Source organism: Scyliorhinus torazame, chromosome 1 (genome assembly GCF_047496885.1).
Source record: "Scyliorhinus torazame isolate Kashiwa2021f chromosome 1, sScyTor2.1, whole genome shotgun sequence".
Lineage (NCBI taxonomy): Eukaryota > Metazoa > Chordata > Chondrichthyes > Carcharhiniformes > Scyliorhinidae > Scyliorhinus > Scyliorhinus torazame.
In genome coordinates, this window is record NC_092707.1 from 366475605 (window position 1) to 366494749 (window position 19145).

At 48.9% G+C, this 19145-nt stretch overlaps 1 protein-coding gene across 1 annotated transcript in view; it reads left to right on the plus strand.

The window, feature by feature from the left end:
* Window positions 1–19145, plus strand: part of ppp1r21 (protein phosphatase 1, regulatory subunit 21) — a 156176-nt gene that overhangs the window by 90146 nt on the left and 46885 nt on the right. The window contains 4 exon segments of the mRNA XM_072511215.1: window positions 742–828; window positions 830–844; window positions 935–1021; window positions 11812–11950. Coding sequence (XP_072367316.1) covers window positions 742–828; window positions 830–844; window positions 935–1021; window positions 11812–11950 — 328 coding nt within the window.

Here is a 19145-nt window from a genome sequence, read left to right on the forward strand (position 1 = left end):
CTGTGGAGGCCAATTCACTGAGTGTCTTTAAGACCGAGATAGATAGGTTCTTGATTAATAAGGGGATCAGGGGTTATGGGGAGAAGGCAGAAGAATGGGGATTAGAAAATATCAGCCATGATTGAATGGCGGAGCAGACTCGATGGGCCAAATGGCCTGATTCTGCTCCTATGTCTTATGGTCTTATGGTTAGCACTGTTGCTTCACAGCTCCGGGTGTCCCAGGTTCGATTCCCGCTCCAGTCACTGTGCGGAAGTCCCAGTTTAAATCTGGTTACTGCAATTGTTTCTTGAACACAGCTCCCGTCCTGTCCAGCCTTCTGCCAGAGTTGAGATGTTCATTCTCTGAGGAACTGTCTCCAACTTTCTTCAAATTAGCTGAACTAAAACTTAAAAGCTTCCCTACAAGGCCCAGCTGCTAAACAATACTGCATACCTCTGCAGTTTATTTATTCTTCACACCATAACCCCCTCTAAGCACAATAGAGGCACAGTTGGAACTGACCAAACACCCCCCACACTATGTACAAACACCTTTGTCCGGCATGAATCTAACTATAGGTTTTACCCTTTCAGGCACAGAAACGTTAAATTAAACCCACTTAAAACTATCTTTATTTCTAATATTTACCACTACAAATATAAATCCCTTAACACTGCCTTTGTTTTCCTAACAATGTTCTTCATTTTATTCCTTGTCCAAATATACACATCAAGTCATTTTTTTCCCCTTTTATTTCAGTTTTCTGAACACCTGCATGAAAATGCCTCTTTTGTCCGTCCCCTAGAGGAAGGAATGTTGCATCTATTTGAGAGCATTACTGAAGAAAACTGTTACTACACTAGTAAGTGTATGAAAGTTGGCTTAAATATAGTTTTTTTGTGTTAATGTGGATGTGCATGTCAGTGAGAATCTATTTCCCTCCTTTTTCTAGGAAACTACTGTGAAACTTAAACCATTTTCAGATGTCTTTACTTCTTACTCTTGCTTCCTAAAGAAAATTCTACCGTACCAATTAAAAGGTAAATTCTTTTTATCCTTGCAACCTGTATATAACATGGTGAAATGCATTTTGTGCATTGCTACTACAGAAGCTCTATCTCTGGATTTGTTTCCAGCTTCCAGACTTTCTAATGTGTAAGAAATGATTTTTTTTTTCTCCATTATCCATGTACACACTTGCTGGAGGGTCAGCTTGCGAGAAATAGCGATGTTATTTGTGATGAGGTCTGTCCCATGCCAATATATATTTCCTTTTTAAAAACACAAAGATGCTTTCATTAGTTGAATGACATTCTTTCATCGCATTGCTACTAACTACCGTGGGGCAGCACGGTAGCATTGTGGATAGCACAATTGCTTCACAGCTCCAGGGTCCCAAGTTCGATTCCAGCTTGGGTCACTGTCTGTGCGGAGTCTGCACATCCTCCCCGTGTGTGCGTGGGTTTCCTCCGGGTGCTCCGGTTTCCTCCCACAGTCCAAAGATGTGCAGGTTAGGTGGATTGGCCATGATAAATTGTCCTTAGTGTCCAAAATTGCCCTTAGTGTTGGGTGGGGTTACTGGGTTATGGGGATAGGGTGGAGGTGTTGACCTTGGGTAGGATGCTCTTTCCAAGAGCCGGTGCAGACTCGATGGGCCGAATGGCCTCCTTCTGCACTGTAAATTCTATGAACACACAATGGAACACTGTCATATTTCTATCCAGTAATTTAAGCCAAAAGTCTCTTTCTGAATATGAAAGACTAGTTCTGCAAGGTGAAGCATTTTTATATGTAGTGGTGAAAAATGAATTGATGTGGGAAGTCATAAGGAAGGTGTGAAATGTCAAAGACCCAGAAGAAGTGGGCAAATGAAAGTCTGCCATTGGGTGAGTTGGTGAGTCCTGCAGGGGAAAGATGGAGGAGGCTATGTCGCTGACGGGCTGCTCCCCTCACCGTGGAAACTAACCAAGGTGATGTTGGGGGTGTTCGCGAGGCTGTGCGCCAAGCAGATGGAGGTGCTGCAGAGGGGGATTGATGGCTGCGAAGAATGATTGGGTGGAGGAGGCAATTGCCCCGGTTAAAGGCGGCAGTGATGAAGATATCAGTTGAAGTGCCGGGAGCAAGGAGAGGAGTTAGAGGGTGGAGGAGGCACTGTTGCAGCACAGTCAACGATTCACCTCGATGGCTGTGGAGGCCAACAAAGGCCTCCGAGCTAAAGTGAAGAACCTGGAGAGCAGGTCAAGGAGGCAAAATCTGTGGATCATGGGCCTGTATGAGGGGGTGGAGTGCACAAGGCCAACCGAGCACTTGGCAAAGATGCTGGTGGGGCTGATGGGGGAGGGGGAAGAACCCTCCTGCTAGGAAGGTCGGAGTTTGGGGGGGGGGGGGGGTTGGTGAGCTCAGGCAGGGTTGCATCGGTCGGGTGTTTCATTTGGGGTTTGATATTCTGAGGGGGCTTGGGTAGTGATATTGGTGCGCAAGAGGGTGAGGTTTCAGATGGAGGTGGTGGCTGATCAGGGGGATAGGTATGTTGGGAGGGAGGGCGGGGAGGGGAGGGGGGCGGCAAACACGTTGGCTGGGTGCATGAGGGAGATCGGAGTGGACCCATGAAGGTTTTTGCATCCGAGGGATCAAGAATATTTGTTTCTTTCCCCCGGTGCACAAGGTGTATTTGAGGAGTGACCTTTTTGTGCAGGCAGTTGAAAAGAATGTTTTGCCGTGATTCCTGTTTTTGTTTCAATGTCTGCTGGTCTTTTGGCTACGTTTTTTGGGGGGGTTGGACAGGTTGCTCTCTTTGTTCGTTTTTGGGGGAAAGGTGGTCAGGATTAGGAGGATGATGGTGCAGATTGGATGGCGGGGGGTGGGGGGGGTAGGCTTCCCAAACTTGTTGTATTATTATTGGGCAACAAATGCAGAGCAGGTGCAGGGGGGGGGGGTAGTTCTGTGGGTAAAAATGGAGGTGGGCTCTTGTAGGGGGTCAGGAATGTTGGCACTGGCAACGGCACCGCTCCCTATGGCCTCAGGGAAGTATTCAGCGAGTCCAGTGGTGGTGGCCGTGTTGAAGATTTGGAGATAGTTTAGACAGCACTCTGGGGGCCGCATCAGGAGGATGCCGATTAAGGGGAATCATGGCTTTGAGCCGGGGAGGAGGGGATACAAGGTTTCGGGGATGAGAAGGGAGATGATTTAAGGAAATGAAGGATCTCTTCCTGGGGTTGCAATTTGTGAGTTTGGAGGAGTTGGTGAGAAGTATGGGCTGGCAGGAGGCGAAGGTTTTGGGTATATGCAGGTGCGGGAGTTTGAGGAAGATTTCCTCGACCTTCCTAATAATGGCTGCTACCTCCCTGTTGGAGGTGGTGCTATCAATGGGGGATGTTGAAGAAGGGGCTCGCCTTGTTGATTTAGGGGAAGATTCTGGGGAGGATGGGATGTTGAGAGAGGGGGGTGGATGGGGTGTATATGGAGGGGGTTAAAGCGAAGTGGGAGGAAGACTGGGCAGTGCTGGAAGAGGGATTGTGGTAAGGTGCTGTGGAGGGTTAACACCTCGACTTCATGCGCGAGGTTGGGGCTGATACAGCTGAAGGTAGTCTACATGGGCTCATCGTACAAAATCAAGGATGAGCCAAAACTGGAAAGGTTTTGGAGGACGGTGTTCAGTACAGTACAGTCTCGGGGGTCTTGCTTTGTCCCCATGAAATTGTATTTGGTGGGTCGGACTGGCCGAGCTGCAGGTGGGTGGGGGGGATAGATGTTTTAGCCTTCACCTCACTGATTGCTCGCAAGTGGGTCTTGTTAGGGTGGATGTCAGCTTCTCCACCTTCTGCTTCGGCCTGTGGGGGGGGGGGATTCTGCTTGAGTTTTTTGACCCTAGAGCAGGTGACGTTTGCACTGAGGGGGGTGAATGAGGGGGTTCTACAATTGGGGTCTGTTCATCATGCACTTTCGGGAGTTGGTTACCGTTGACTGCTGAGATATAGGGGATGACTGGGGGTGGCTTTGTTTGGGCTTGTTTTGTATTGTAAAATTGTTGAAAATTTGCTGAATAAAAATACTTGAAAAAAAAATTACTGAAAGTTTCATGCCCTTAGTTGTGACTAAAGAAGATTGTAACAAAGCATTCCACTTTCTTTACTCTCAAAGTAGCAGCTGATGATCGAGTGTAAATCCATTTTGACGTCAGCATATCTGTCCTAACTATGTAAACTTGCATTATTGTTGTAAGGGTCCTTCCTGCTTCCTGTATATTCCCTTATTTTTCCTTTCTTTACTTTGCTGTTGCAATTTTGATCTATTGATGTTTAATGGACATGCCGCTTCAGACAAGAAGCTTGTACATTGATGTACAATCAATAACCTCCGAAACGAGATTGGAGACAATTAAAGGCTTTAATACGCTAGATGTTTCCTCAGCAGTGCAGGTACAGAAGAAAGCTGCTGGGGCAGCACCGGGCTCTGATACCCCGCCTTGCAAGGCGGAGCTAACATGCAAGCTTATCCAATGGGAACAAGTACATTCTCCACCAATGGTATTCTGGCATTACTCGGTACCATAATCCTCCTAACACAGACTACCACATTCAACCCCTGTTTAAAAAAAGTGGGGGTGGTAGCTTCGTATTACAAAGTGGTGGAAGTTATAGTTATGAAGGTACCGTAATGCCTCCGTACAGCGTTTTGCCTCATTACAACTTTTAACTATTTACAACAGTAATGTACATTTCAAAAGGAAGCAATTAGTCGATCAGGGACCCTGGTCGTCCTCTGCGATCATCATGGCTTTGGTGGTGATGTCGGTGGAGGTTTGGGCGTCTGTGACTCCAGGAACGTGGTTTTGGCTTCTGCGGCGGCTTCATCACCCCTAGATGTAGCTGGTGGAATGGCCAACTGGCCTGGGAAGGGGGCAGCTGTGGCGTGCGCTGGTGGGCAAGGCCTAGACTGGGCAGGTGGAAGAACCGATCTACCTGGGAAGGGGGCAGCTGTGGAGTGCGCCGGTGGGAGGGAGGGTGGAGGGGGTGTGTGGGGGGATCCAGCGGGCGCCAGGTCCCATAGGGAGACCGTATCCTGTTGGGACGTCAGGATATGCACGTAGGCGTACTGAGGGTTAGCGTGGAGGAGATGGAACCTCTCGACCAATGGGTCCGATTTGTGCGCCTGCACATATTTTCGGAGCAGGACGGGTCCGGGAGCTGCCAGCCAGGTCGGGAGTGAGATCCCAGAGGAGGACTTCCTGGGGAAGACGAGGAGACGTTTGTGAGGTGTTCGGTTGGTTGAGATACACAGCAGTGACCCAATGGAGTGGAGGGCATCCGGGAGGACTTCCTGCCAGCGGGAAACTGGGAGATTCCTGGACCGCAGGGCCAGTAGGACGGTCTTCCAGACTGTTCCGTTCTCCCTCTCTACCTGTCCGTTTCCCTGGGGGTTGTAACTGGTCGTCCGGCTTGAGGCAATACACTTGCTGAGCAGGAATTGACGCAGTTCGTCGCTCATAAAGGAGGACCCCCTGTCACTGTGTATGTAGGCGGGGAAACCTAACAGTGTAAAGATACCTTGGAGGGCTTTTATGACGGTGGTTGCGGTCATGTCGGGGCAAGGGATGGCGAAAGGGAACCGGGAGTATTCGTCAGTCACGTTCAGGAAGTACGTATTGCGGTCGGTGGAGGGGGGGGGGGACCTTTGAAGTCCATACTGGGGCGTTCAAAGGGACTGGAGCACTTTCTCTGGCCTGTAGAAGTGCGGCTTGCACTCCACGCAGATTTGGCAATTCCTGGTGGCTGTCCTGACCTCCTCGATGGAGTAGGGCAGGTTGCGGGTCTTGAAGTGCAAAAATCGAGTGATCCACGGGTGGCAGAGGTCCTCGTGGAGGTCTCGGAGGCGGTCCACTTGTGCGTTGGCACATGTGCCGGGGGATAGGGCATCAGATGCTCGTTTAGCTTCCCGGGACGATACAAGATCTCATAGTTGTAGGTGGAGAGTTCGATCCCCCACCGTAAGATCTTGTCGTTTTTTTTATCTTGGCCCGCTGTGCATTATCGAACATGAAAGCAACCGACCATTGCTCTGTGAGGTGAGTGAATCTCCTGCCGGCCAGGTAATGCCTCCAATGTCGCACAGCTTCTACTATGGCCTGGGCCTCCTTTTCGACTGAGGAATGGCGGATTTTAGAGGCATGGAGGGTGCGCCAGAAGAAGGCCATGGGCCTGCCCGCTTGGTTGAGGGTGGCCGCCAGAGCTACGTCGGACACATCGCTCTCGACCTGGAAGGCGAAAGACTCGTCGATGGCGTGCATAGTGGCCGTTGCAATGTCTGCTTTGATGCGGCTGAAAGCCTGGCGAGCCTCTATCGACAGGGGAAAAACTGTGGATTGGATCAGTGGACAGGCCTTGTCCGCATTGTTGGGGACCCACTGGGCATAGTAAGAAAAAAAGCCTAGGCAGCGCTTCAGGGCCTTGGAGCAGTGCGTGAGGGGGAACTCCATAAGGGGGCGCATGCTTTCAGGGTTGGGGCCTATCACTCCATCACGCACTACGTAGCCGAGGATGGCTAGGCGATCGGTGCTAAACACGCATTTATCCTTGTTATACGTTAGGTTAAGGAATATTGCGGTTTGGAGGAATTTTCGGAGGTTGGTGTCGTGGTCCTGTTGGTCGTTATCGAGGTACGGGAATGTGGCCCTTAAACCTTACCGGTCAGCCATTCGGTCCATCTCTCGCTGGAAGACCGAGACCCCGTTAGTGACACCAAAGGGAACCCTTAAGAAGTGGTAGAGCCGCCATCTGCTTCGAAGGCAGTATATTTGCGGTCACTAGTGCGGATGGGGAGCTGGTGGTAGGCGGACTTAAGATCCACCGTGGAGAAGACCTTGTAATGCGTGATCCTGTTGACCAGGTCGGATATGCGGGGGAGAGGGTACGCGTCGAGCTGCGTAAACCTGTTGATGGTCTGACTGTAGTCGATGACCATCCTATGCTTCTCCCCGGTCTTTACCACCACTACTTGAGCTCTCCAGGGGCTGTTGCTCGCCTCAATGACACCTTCCTTCAGTAACCGTTGGACCTCTGACCCAATAAAAATCCGGTCCTGGGCACTATACCATCTGCTCCTGGTGGCGACGGGTTTGCAATCTGGGGTGAGGTTCGCAAACAGGGATGGCGGATTGACCTTGAGGGACGCGAGGCTGCAGACAGTGAGGGGGGTGTATAGGGCCGCCGAATTTGAAAGTTAGACTTTGGAGATTACACTGAAAATCCAATCCTACGAGTGTGGCTGTGCAGAGGTGGGGAAGGATGTAGAGTCGGTAGTTTTTGAACTCCCTTCCTTGGACTGTGAGGTTAGCCATACAAAACCCTTTGATCTCTACTGAGTGAGATCTGGAGGCCAGGGAGATTTTTTGATTAACAGGGTGGACGGGGAGAGAACAGCGTCTTACCGCCGTGTCTGGGTGTATGAAGCTCTCTGTGCTCCCAGAGTCGATTAGGCAGGACGTTTCATGCCCGTTGATGAGCACAGTCGTCGTAGCAGTCAATAGTGTTCGGGGCCGAGACTGGTCCAGATCACCGTGGCAGCAGTTGAATGTTCTCTTCGGGCGGTGTGTGGTCAGCCGATCTGGGGTCCAAGATGGCGGCGCCCATTGGTCGCACATGGCTGGGGGCGCACAAAATGGCGGCGCCCATCCATCGCACGTGGAGTCCGATGGACAAGATGGCGGCGCCTGGAGGCTGCACGTGGCCCTGGAGGAGGAAGATGGCGGTGCCCGCTGGCCGCACGGGGACCGTGGAGAGGATTGTGGTGGCGGTCTGCATTCGCCACCGGAGACCACAGCGATCGCCCGGGCCTGGCATACTGCCACGAAGTGGCCCTTTTTACTGCATCCCTTGCAGGTGGATGCGCGGGCCAGACAGCGCTGCCGGGGGTGCTTGGCCTGCCCGCAAAAATAGCAGCAGGGCCCCCGGGGTTGCCAGGCCGTCTTGCAGCACAAGCTTGTGGGGGGATGGGAGATGTCTCTGGGTCGGCCGCGGGGGGGGTTCCCCGCTGCCCAGGGGGCTGCCGCGCGGTCGGGGCGTAAGCGCGGGCATTTCAGGAGGACATATCCAGGAGCCGGCAAGGGCCCGTGCCTCCTTGAGGCGTAGAGTGAATTTCTCCAGCAATCGCTGGCGAATTTGGGAGGACAGCATACCTGCAACGAAAGCGTCCGGATCAAACGTTCTGTATGGTCGCTCGCCGAAACTTGCGGACAGCTGCAGTTTCTCCCCAACACCAGGAGCCTACGGTAGAATTCTTCCAGCGATTTCCCCAGGGATTTGTCGTCTCGTCGCTAGCAGATATCGGGCGTAGACGTGGTTTACCGGGTGAATATAATGTCCTTTCAGCAGCTCCATTGTTGCATTGAAGTCATCCGCGTCCTCTGAGGGTGTAAATTTCTGGGTTCACCCTCGAGTGCAGGACTTGCAATTTCTGTTCTCCCGTGGGTGTGTTTTCGGCCGTTCCAAGATATCCGTTAAAACACGCCAGTCAGTGCTTGAAGGTTGCCGCTGAGTTTGTCGCGTGGGGGGCTGAGTTGCTGATACTCCGGCTTGATTCAGAGGTCCACCCTTTTAAATCTAGCGTATTAAATTGATGCACAATCAATAACCTCAGAAACAAGATTGGAGACAACTGAAGGCTTTAATACGCTAGATGTTTCCCCCAGCAGTGCAGGTACAGAAGAAAGCTGCTGGGGCAGCACGGGCTCTTAGCTCCGCCTTGCAAGGCAGGGTATAACATGCAAGCTTATCCAATGGGAACAAGTACATTCTCCACCAATGGTATTCTGGCATTACTAGGTACCGTAATCCTCATAACACAGACTACCACATACATTTAATTCAAACAGAAGGAACCAGGAAGGCTGTGCTAATTTAAACTGGTGACTGCCAACTGGCCGGCATCAATGTAGAGTCTGTTTAATTGGTTGGTGATGAATAATTGGTCTAAAAGGCTATGCTTCGCCCAGTAACAGGTGGTGATTATATCTGGTCCCACTGGAATGGCTTTCAGAACTCCCACGGGTTGAGTTTGGTTTCAATTTTGATTCTGACAGCCCGATGAAGAGATCTAACTAAATGATCTAGCTAATTCTCTCTAGAAGGCCACTGAGGGCTGACTCTCTCCATCAAGTCTGGGTGTGTTCTCTTGAGACTACAGAAGCCTGAAGGCAAACCACGAGCTGAAAGCAAGGTTTGATGTGAAATAAAATGTCTCTCCAGGAACCCTGCTGGTTGTGTGCGTGTTAAAATGGGTAGTAGGCATTAGCTTGCCATTAACCAGTTATATTTAATGATAGTCCTTGTTATAAATAGTAATTGTGTTTAAACTTACAAACCTGGTGACTAAGTATTAGGAAGCTAAGTGCCAAAGACTTTGGATATTTTTATAAGAATTAGTTAATTCACTTGTGTTCAGATTCCGTGGTAGGCTCGTGGGTCTGAATTTGCGCACTATCCCAGGGTGTTGTAACATTGGTGTGATTATGATAAATGTTCATAGCTCTAACAAATGCAATGAATAGTATAACTAAATTTAGAGTACTGTGAAACCAGTAAATTCCAAACCTTGTGTTTCTCTCTCTTCCCCACTCCCCCACACACATGCGCACACCTGTGCACGCTTATTTAATTACGATATTAATGTGGGAATTAAGTAAAGACTGATATTTAATTAGTTCAGCATCCATCTGTCTCAGGGGATGTTGGACTGTGCCCACAGTGTATGTCACTTCTGTATTGAACATCCTCTGTTGTGGCTGAAGAGACACCCATTTGTGAATGGCAGACCCTTCTGCAGTTGGCACAGATGAATGTGTTGGCTTGAGATTGACTGGTCATTTATTTTACCTTCTGCTTTTTCCTCACCCTGACTGCTCGTCTCCAGGCACTCCGGTCAGCAATGAGGACTTCTCATGCTGAGCCCAGTCAACTTGAAGTATAGCAGATGTAGGTGACCGATTGGTCTCGTGCCGATGGTAAGCCGCCACAGAGGATGCCTTTTGAAATGCAGCCATCATCAATTCAGCTTGCATGATCCAGCCATTGGAGATTTCACAAATGCACTAAAACTCTCATTCATATCTATCTTTTCCAACTTAAATTATTTACTTTTAAAAATAAGAATTCTCATTTGTTTTGTGTATTAAAAGCTTGGGTAATATTTGTGTAATCAGCATTCCACCTGAGTTTTATTTTCATTAAGGTTAATGAACAAGTAAAGTCGAACACTAGTTAATGTGTGAATGGGGACTATCTGAGCATTTGCGAGTACAATAATTAACTTGATAGGTGACTCCTGAGTAGCGGAATTTGGGTTCAACTGACAGCATAACTATGAACATCAACCTGTCTGAGTTATTCCAATTTGTTGTTTTAAACCAGGCTGGGCAGGTAACATAAACACTTGGACAAAGCAAAATACTTCAGATGCTGGAAATCTGAAATAAAAACCGAAAGCTGGAAACACTCCGGTCAGGCAGCATTTGTAGTGAGACAAACATCATTAACGTTTTGGAGTCCTTTGATGAAAGGTCAAAGATCTGAAACGTTAACTCTGGTTTTTCTCTCTCCAGAGATGCTGCCAGACCCGAGTGTTTCTAGCATTTTCTGTTTTTATTTCAAGGTAAGTGACTTTCTGTTTTAAAAAGAGTGAGTTTTGACAATTGTTTAGGGTATCTGCATACTTATTTCTATAATCTTGCATGTCACCTTGATTCTAATTCTACATCTGGTATTCACCAAATGAAAATTTGAATGATGCAAATGTGGCATTGCTCACTGAGGTTACTATTTATTTAAGGTTCAATCATATAGGGGAAAAAGGAATTTATAATTTGTAGTAGATTTTTCAAATCCGCTTGTGATCATTTCTCCTGTGTGGTTTTTTTTTGTTGAATGATTGAACAAACCTTTGCTGATTTGCGACCAGGGGATTCAATTGACCATTAATCACTGGCCTGCTCTGTATTGCCAATGCTCATTAACAATATATGGTGGTTTGTGTAGGTGCACATGCACCCTCCTCCATAGTGTCATTGAAGATTTCCAAAGAGGTAAATTTGCTTGTTTAGTTTATATAGAATTGTTTCAATTCTGACTGATCTTTTCAGCAATGCAATGAAGAATAGGTGACTTGTGTCATGTGAGAGTACCCTTGAAGAAATGGGTGTTTAAAAAAAATGAACCTTTAAGAAATGTACCTTTAAGAAATGGAGCTGCTCATGTTACTGGAGTGATGTCAGAGTATGGGTGGAGCTGAGCTCCACTTCTGCTTTTTAGTTTCAGTTTGAGAGAGCTTGGGTGTGTTTTTCACAACTTCAGCTGAATCTGAAGTTAAAAGTGAGCTGCACTGCTGTTGATCTCTGCCATCAAAAGACTATCTATGGATCATTTGGTGAATTCAGAAGAATTATAAATGTTTTCAGTCTTGAATGTAAACCCTAATGTGCTCCTGTTTGAAGGTTTGTTAAGCCTTTCGGATGTTTAAAGGACAGCATACAGATTACTTAGTGTTGTATTCTTTGGGGGGTGTATTTGATTTACTGGTTGCAAAGATATTCACTCTTTGTTTTAAAAAGGTTAACTTGAGTTCATAGAATAAACATTGTTTTGTTTTTAAAAAACACTGGTCCATGTCTGCTGTACCATACCTGTAGAGTGAGCCGTGTGCTCCCCATACCACAATCTATTAAAAGTTGTGGGTCAGATAAACTCCATGGTACACTTTGGGATTCTTTAAATCCTGGCTCATAACACTTGGCTAAGCTGCTGATGAAGAATTATTGATAATTTTGCCTTCCCTGCTTCTAGTTTGGAAGAAGAATGTGAGTACTCCGTGTGCACTGCTAATTTACGAGCAAGAAACGTGGAACTGCAGAATGACATGCAAAAGATGACTGCTATCTTTGAAAAGCTGCAGGTTTACATAAGTCTTCTTGCCTTACCAAGTAAGTTCACAGAATGACTTTGTTTACGTCACTTAACATTTCCAATAAAGCCACCATATGTCAGGAAAACAAAGGTAGTTTTAACGGATTTATCTATATTGGTAAATATTAGAAATACAATATAGTTAATTTAGTGTTTGTGTAAGGAAGGGTAACCCTATAGTTAGATTCCTGCTGGACAACGGTGTTTGTGTTGGGGTTTTGGTTTCAATTCAAACTGTGCTTCTGTTGTGTTTGGAGAGGTGACAACATGAAAAGTAAAGAAAAACTTGGCAGAAGTACGAGATTGTTGCTTAGCAATGGGGGGGGGTCCTTTTAATTTAGAAAGATTTTTTGAGCTCTGTTTTAGCTGAATTCATCGGTCGCGGTTTAGAAGACTAGAGAGGGAACTTTTCTCTGAGCTTTGCTGTAAGAAAAGTCATACCATGGATTAATGGTTAAGAAAACAAGTGCAGAGAGCAAAAGTCCAGATAGTTTAAGGAAACTAGGGAAACGAAGAGAAGTTTCCAAGAAGCCTGAGGTTAAAGTTACCAGAACAGAGAATTGGTCAGTAAAGACCAGCAGAGCTGGAAAGAAAGTGCCAGAAAGAGATATGGAGTGATTTTCAGGTTTGGCGATTTTACTACAGTTTGGAAGACATTTGAAATAATTGTGAAAATCAATGACTGGGTCTCTGAGATCACCTTGAAGCAAACAAAATTCTGACGAGAGAGGTGTAAAACCTGAAAGTGAAACTTTGATGGGAGCAGTTGAGAAAAAGCATTGTGTAAAAGAAGATTTGAAAGTGTCTTTTTTTTAGAAAGTGGAATTTGAAATGAAGCCAGTGTTCAGTGCGACAAGGTAACTCATGATGTAAGAATTATCTGGGGGGATTTTGAGGGGAGATAAACAGAAATTCACTTGGATTTCAAGTGGAGTGTGTGTCTTACCACAGCCAGTCTGTGTGTTTAAAGGGACTTTGTGTTACTGAGACTATTGTAGCTTAAATACTTTGTGACCCATGTTAACCTTAAAATCTGTGTATATTGGTGAAACTTAGGGGGGATTGGGGAGTAAAACAATATTCTTGTATCATCAACCTTTTCATGTTTAATAAATGTTTTTCTTGTTAAAACTAATTAGCGGTCCTGTGACACACTTCCTCCACGTTTTCTTTTTTTAAAAATATTTTATTGAAATTTTTTTCCCTGAACAACATTTTTCCCGCTTACAAAACAAACGAAACGATAACAATAACAAAACAGAAATTTTTAACTTTTTAATAATAATAATACACCAGTAACAAAACCTCATTCTCTATTGACCTATACTCAACTAAACCTCCTCCCCCCCCCCCCCCCCCCCCCCGGGTTGCTGCTGCTGGTCATCTGTCTTCCCTCTAACGTTCCCCTAGGTAGTCGAGAAATGGCTGCCACCGCCTGGTGAACCCTTGAGCCGATCCCCTCAGGGCAAACTTTATCTGCTCCAGTTTAATAAACCCCGCCATATCGTTTACCCAGGCCTCCAGTCTGGGGGGTTTCGCCTCCTTCCACATGAGTAGGATCCTGCGCCGGGCTACGAGGGACGCAAAGGCCACGACATCGGCCTCTTTCGCCTCCTGCACTCCCGGCTCTTCCGCAACTCCAAATAGAGCTAACCCCCAGCTTGGTTTGACCCGGGCATTCACCACCTGCGAGATCACTCCCGTCACTCCCTTCCAATATCCTACCAGTGCCGGGCACGCCCAAAACATGTGCGTGGTTTGCCGGGCTCCCGCCACACCTCCCACATCTGTTCTCCACTCCAAAAAACCTGCTCAATCTTGCCCCCGTTATGTGTGCTCTATGTAGCACCTTAAATTGAATCAGGCTAAGCCTGGCGCATGAGGAAGAGGAGTTTACCCTGCGTAGGGCATCAGCCCACATACCCTCCTCTATCTCCTCCCCTAATTCTTCCCACTTTCCTTTAGTTCGCCCACCGACTCCTCCCCCTCTTCCCTCATCTCTCTGTAAATCTCTGACACCTTCCCCTCTCCGACCCACACCCCTGAAAGCACCCTGTCCTGTATCCCCTGTGTCGGGAGCCGCGGAAATTCTCTCACCTGTTGTCTAGTAAACGCCCTCACCTGCATATATCTCAAGAAATTTCCCCGGGGTAACTTACACTTTTCCTCCAATGCTCCCAAACTCGCAAAAGTCCCATCTATGAATAAATCTCCCACCTTCCTAATTCCCAACTGGTACCAGCTCTGAAATCCTCCATCCATTCTTCCTGGGGCGAACCTATGGTTGTTCCTGATAGGGGATCCCACCAGGGCTCCCTGCACCCCTCTCTGTCGCCTCCACTGTCCCCATATGTTCAGTATTGCCGCCACCACCGGGTTCGTGGTGTACTTTTTAAGGTGAGAGCGGTAGCGGTGCCGTCACCAGCGCCTCTAGACCCGTCCCTTTACAGGACCTTCTCTCCAGCCTTTTCCACGCCGCTCCCTCACCCTCCATCATCCATCTACGTATCATTGCCACATTGGCGGCCCAATAATAATCTCCCAAGTTCGGTAGTGCCAGTCCTCCTCTGTCCATACTGCGTTGAAGGAACCCTCTCCTTGCTCTCGGAACTTTCCCTGCCCACACAAAGCTCGTAATGCTCCTATCTATTTTATTAAAAAAGGTCCTGGTGATTAAAATAGGGAGACATTGGAATACAAATAAGAACCTCGGGAGGACCATCATCTTAATTGCTTGCACCCTGCCCGCCAGCGATAAAGGCTGCATGTCCCACCTCTTAAAGTCCTCCTCCATTTGTTCTACCAGCCGTGTCAGATTAAGTCTGTGCAAGGTTCCCCAGCTCCTAGCGATCTGAATCCCCAGGTATCGGAAGTTTCTTTCCACTTTCCTCAGCCGTAATAAGCCTTCTATCTCTCTACTCTGGTCCCCTGGATGTATCACAAATAATTCACTCTTCCCCATGTTTAACCTATACCCCGAAAATTCTCTGAACCTCCTCAAGATTCGCATAACCTCTATCATCCCCCCCGCTGGGTCCGACACGTATAACAATCGGTCATCCGCGTATAACGAGACTCGGTGTTCTTCTCCCCCTCTAGTCACCCCTCTCCATTTCCTGGTCTCTCAACGCCATGGCCAGAGGTTCAATTGCCAATGCAAACAACAATGGAGACAGCGGGCATCCCTGTCTTGTTCCCCTATATAATCGGAAATACTCCGATCTATGTCGACCTGTAACTACGTTTGCCGTGAGGGTGCCCCATAAAGTAGCCTAACCCAGCGAATAAACCCGTTCCCAAACCCAAATCTCCTTAACACTTCCCATAAATACTCCCACTCCACCCTATCAAATGCCTTCTCTGCGTCCATTGCCGCCACGATCTCTGCCTCCCCCTCCACTGAGGGCATCATTATCACCCCTAATAGTCGTCGCACGTTAACATTCAGTTGTCTCCCTTTTACGAACCCAGTCTGGTCTTCGTGCACCACCCCCGGGACACAGTCCTCTATCCTCTGCCAGCAATTTGGCGTCCACGTTCAATAGTGAAATAGTTCTGTAGGACCCACACTGCAACGGATCTTTGTCCCTCTTCAAAATTAGTGATATCGTCGCCTCTGACATCGTCGGGGGTAGAGTCCCCCCTTCCCTGGCCGCATTGAACGTCCTCGCCAACAACGGGGCCAACAAGTTTACATATTTTCTGTAGTATTCCACCGGGAACCCGTCCGGCCCCGGGGCCTTCCCTGCTTGCATGCTTCCCAGTCCCTTAATAACCTCGTCCACCTCAATCGGTGCCCCCAGGCCTTCCACCTCCTGCTCCTCCACTTTCGGGAACCTCAATTGGTCCAGGAACCGCCGCATCCCCTCCTCTCCCTCTACAGTTCCTCATAAAAGGTCTTAAACACCTAGTTTATCTTTCCTGCCCTTGGCACAGTGTCTCCCCTTTCATCCCTAATTCCTCCTATCTCCCTCGCTGCTGCCCTCTTTCGCAGTTGGTGTGCCAACAGGCGACTAGCCTTTTCCCCATATTCATACCTCCTCCCCTGTGCCTTCCTCCACAGTACCTCTGCCTTTCTGGTGGTCAGAAGGTCAAACTCGGTCTGGAGTCGTCTCCTCTCCCTGTACAGCTCCTCCTCCGGGGTCTCTGCAAATTCCCTGTCCACCCTTAAAATCTCCACCAGTAGTCTATCCCTTTCCTTGGCCTCTGTTTTCCTTTTGTAGGCCCCAATAGAAATCAGCTCTTCTCTGAGCACCGCTTTTAGTGCTTCCCAGACCACTCCCACAGGGACCTCGCCGTCGTCATTGACCTCCAGGTATCACTCAATACACCCCCTCACTCTTGCACACACTCCCTCATCCGCCATCAGTCCCACATCTAATCGCCAGAGTGGTCTCTGCTCCCTGTCCTCTCCTGCTTCCAGGTCCACCCAATGTGGGGCATGGTCCGAAACCGCTATGGCTGAGTATTCAGCTTCTTCCACCCTAGAGATCAACGACCTTCCTAAAACAAAAAAATCTATCCGGGAGTACACTTTATGGACGTGGGAGAAGAAGGAATACTCCCTAGCCCTGGGTCTAAGAAATCGCCATGGATCCACTCCCCCCATTTGGTCCATAAACCCCTTAAGTACCTTGGCCGCTGCCGGCCTTCTTCCGGTCCTTGAGCTGGATCTATCTAGCCCCGGGTCCAGCACCGTGTTGAAGTCTCCTCCTAAAATCAAATTTCCTGCCTCCAGGCCCGGAATACGCCCCAGCATCCGTCTCATGAACCCCTGCATCGTCCCAATTTGGGGCATACACATTAACCAACACGACCTCCATTCCCTCCAGCCTACCACTCACCATTACATATCTACCTCCACTATCTGCTACAATGTTCTTTGCTTCAAATGCTACCCGTTTCGCCACCAAAATGGCCACCCCTCTGTTCTTTGCGTCCAGTCCTGAGTGGAACACCTGTCCCACCCATCCTTTCCTTAGCCTAACTTGGTCTGCCACCTTTAGGTGCGTCTCTTGGAGCATAACCACGCCTGCCCTTAGTCCTTTCAAATGCGCGAGCGCTCGGGCCCTTTTTATCGGTCCATTCAGGCCTCTCACGTTCCACGTGATCAGCCTCACTGGGGGGCTACCTGCCCCCCTCCCGTGTCGACTCGCCATTACCTTCTCTAGGCCAGTCCCATATCCCGCCTCCGCGCTCCCGCTCGCTCCCCCAGCGTCGCACTCCGCCCCCGATCACCCACTCTTTCGCCATTTCCTTTTGGATTTCCGCAGCAGCAACCAGTTGTGTCTTTCTCCCCCCCCCCCCCCCCGCTAGATCCCTATCTAGCTTGATTGCTCCCCCCCATATCACTTCCGTAAGTCAGCTGACTTCAACTGACCCCGGCTACTCCTGCTCACTCCTCGACCCCCCCGGTGTGAGGGAACTCCCTTGCGCCTGTTTTCCCGCCTTATTCTTTCTGGCGCGGGAACATCCCTTTACCTAACCCGCCTCTTATGGCGCAGCTCCCTTTCCCCTCCCCCTCCCCCTTCCCTATTCTTCGACTATGTCCCGCCTTTCCCCCCCTCACTGGCGCCCACATTTCCCCAGTGTCCCCCCCCTTCCCTGTTTACTTCTCGATTAACTTTCACCATAACAATAACAATTCCCTGCAGCATCAGTCCCTCAGTTCCGGTCCAGTTTCTCTTCATTGATGAAGGACCATGCTTCCTCCGCCGTCTCAAAATAATAGTGTCTCTCCTGATACGTGACCCATAGTCTTGCCGGCTGCAGCATCCCAAACTACACCTTCCTTTTGTGCAAAACCTCTTTGGCTCGGTTAAAGCTCGCCCTCCTTCTCGCCACCTCCGCACTCCAATCCTGGTATATCCTTACCACAGCATTCTCCCATCTGCTACTCCGCACCTTTTTAGCCCATCTCAGGACCTCTTCTCTGTCCTTAAGGCGGTAGAATCGCACGATTATCGCCCTCGGTGGTTCTCCCGCTTTTGGTCTTCTCGCCGGGATCCGATTTGCCCACTCCACCTCCATCGGGCCCGCAGGGGCCTCAGTACCCATCAGTGCGCTCAGCATCTTACTTGCGTACGCTCCACAGTCTGCTCCTTCCACACCCTCAGGGAGACCTAGTATCCTAAGGTTCTTCCTTCGCGCTCCATTTTCAAGGGCCTCAATCCTGTCAGCACACTTTTTATGAAGTGCCTCGTGCGTCTGAGTCTTAACCGCCAGGCCCAGGACCTCGTCCTCAATACCTGATACCTTCTGCTCCATCACGCGAAGCTCAGTCTCCTGGGTCTTTAAAGTCTCCTTAAGCCCCTCAATTGCCTGTAACATCGGGGTCATTACCTCCTTCTTCAGCAGATCCACGCACCGTCTCACAGCCTCATCCTGCTCAGGCCCCCATGTCACCTGCGATCCCTCCGCCGCCATTTTGTTCCACTCCCTCTGACCTTCTGGTTGAAGATTTTTCGGGCTGCAGCCGCCGCCGCCGGTTTTTCCTCCGTCGTTCGGGGGGGACTCCCTTCCCACGCACCTCCCACCGGGTTTTTCGGCCGGCAAAGAATAAAAGAGACCGAAGGTCCGTCGGAGCTGGAGCCGCCGAAACGTGCGGCTAGCTCATCCTTGCCGCAACCGGAAGTCCTCCACGTTTTCTTTTTTTAAAAAAGTATAATTTACAGTCACTCGAGCCAAGATTCCATTTTGTTCCCGGCTATTTCATTGTGGGATCTTCCTGTCCAGTTATAACATCAGCTAGGATTGTCACACATGTATGTTCCTGAAAGCATCTGTCCCCACAAGGGACAGATAGGGGCTGGTTTAGCACACTGGGCTAAATCGCTGGCTTTTAAAGCAGACCAAGGCAGGCCAGCAGCACGGTTCGATTCCCGTACCAGCCTCCCTGAACAGGCGCCGGAATGTGGCGACTAGGGGCTTTTCACAGTAACTTCATTGAAGCCTACTCGTGACAATAAGCGATTTTCATTTCATTTCATTTTCATTTCATTCACAATGTTTCAATAACTAATTAGAAGATACATCTCAGTTTTGAATGTTGCAAACTATGATACCTGGGATGGCTAATGCTAGGTGGTGTGTACAGGAAACTAATGAGGCTATGCATTGTGGAAAGAATGAGATATCTTGATGACTAATCTAAGGGCCTACGGCATTGCAGGACACTTAGGGGTATACTAGGTATTTAGTGAGATGGCAATG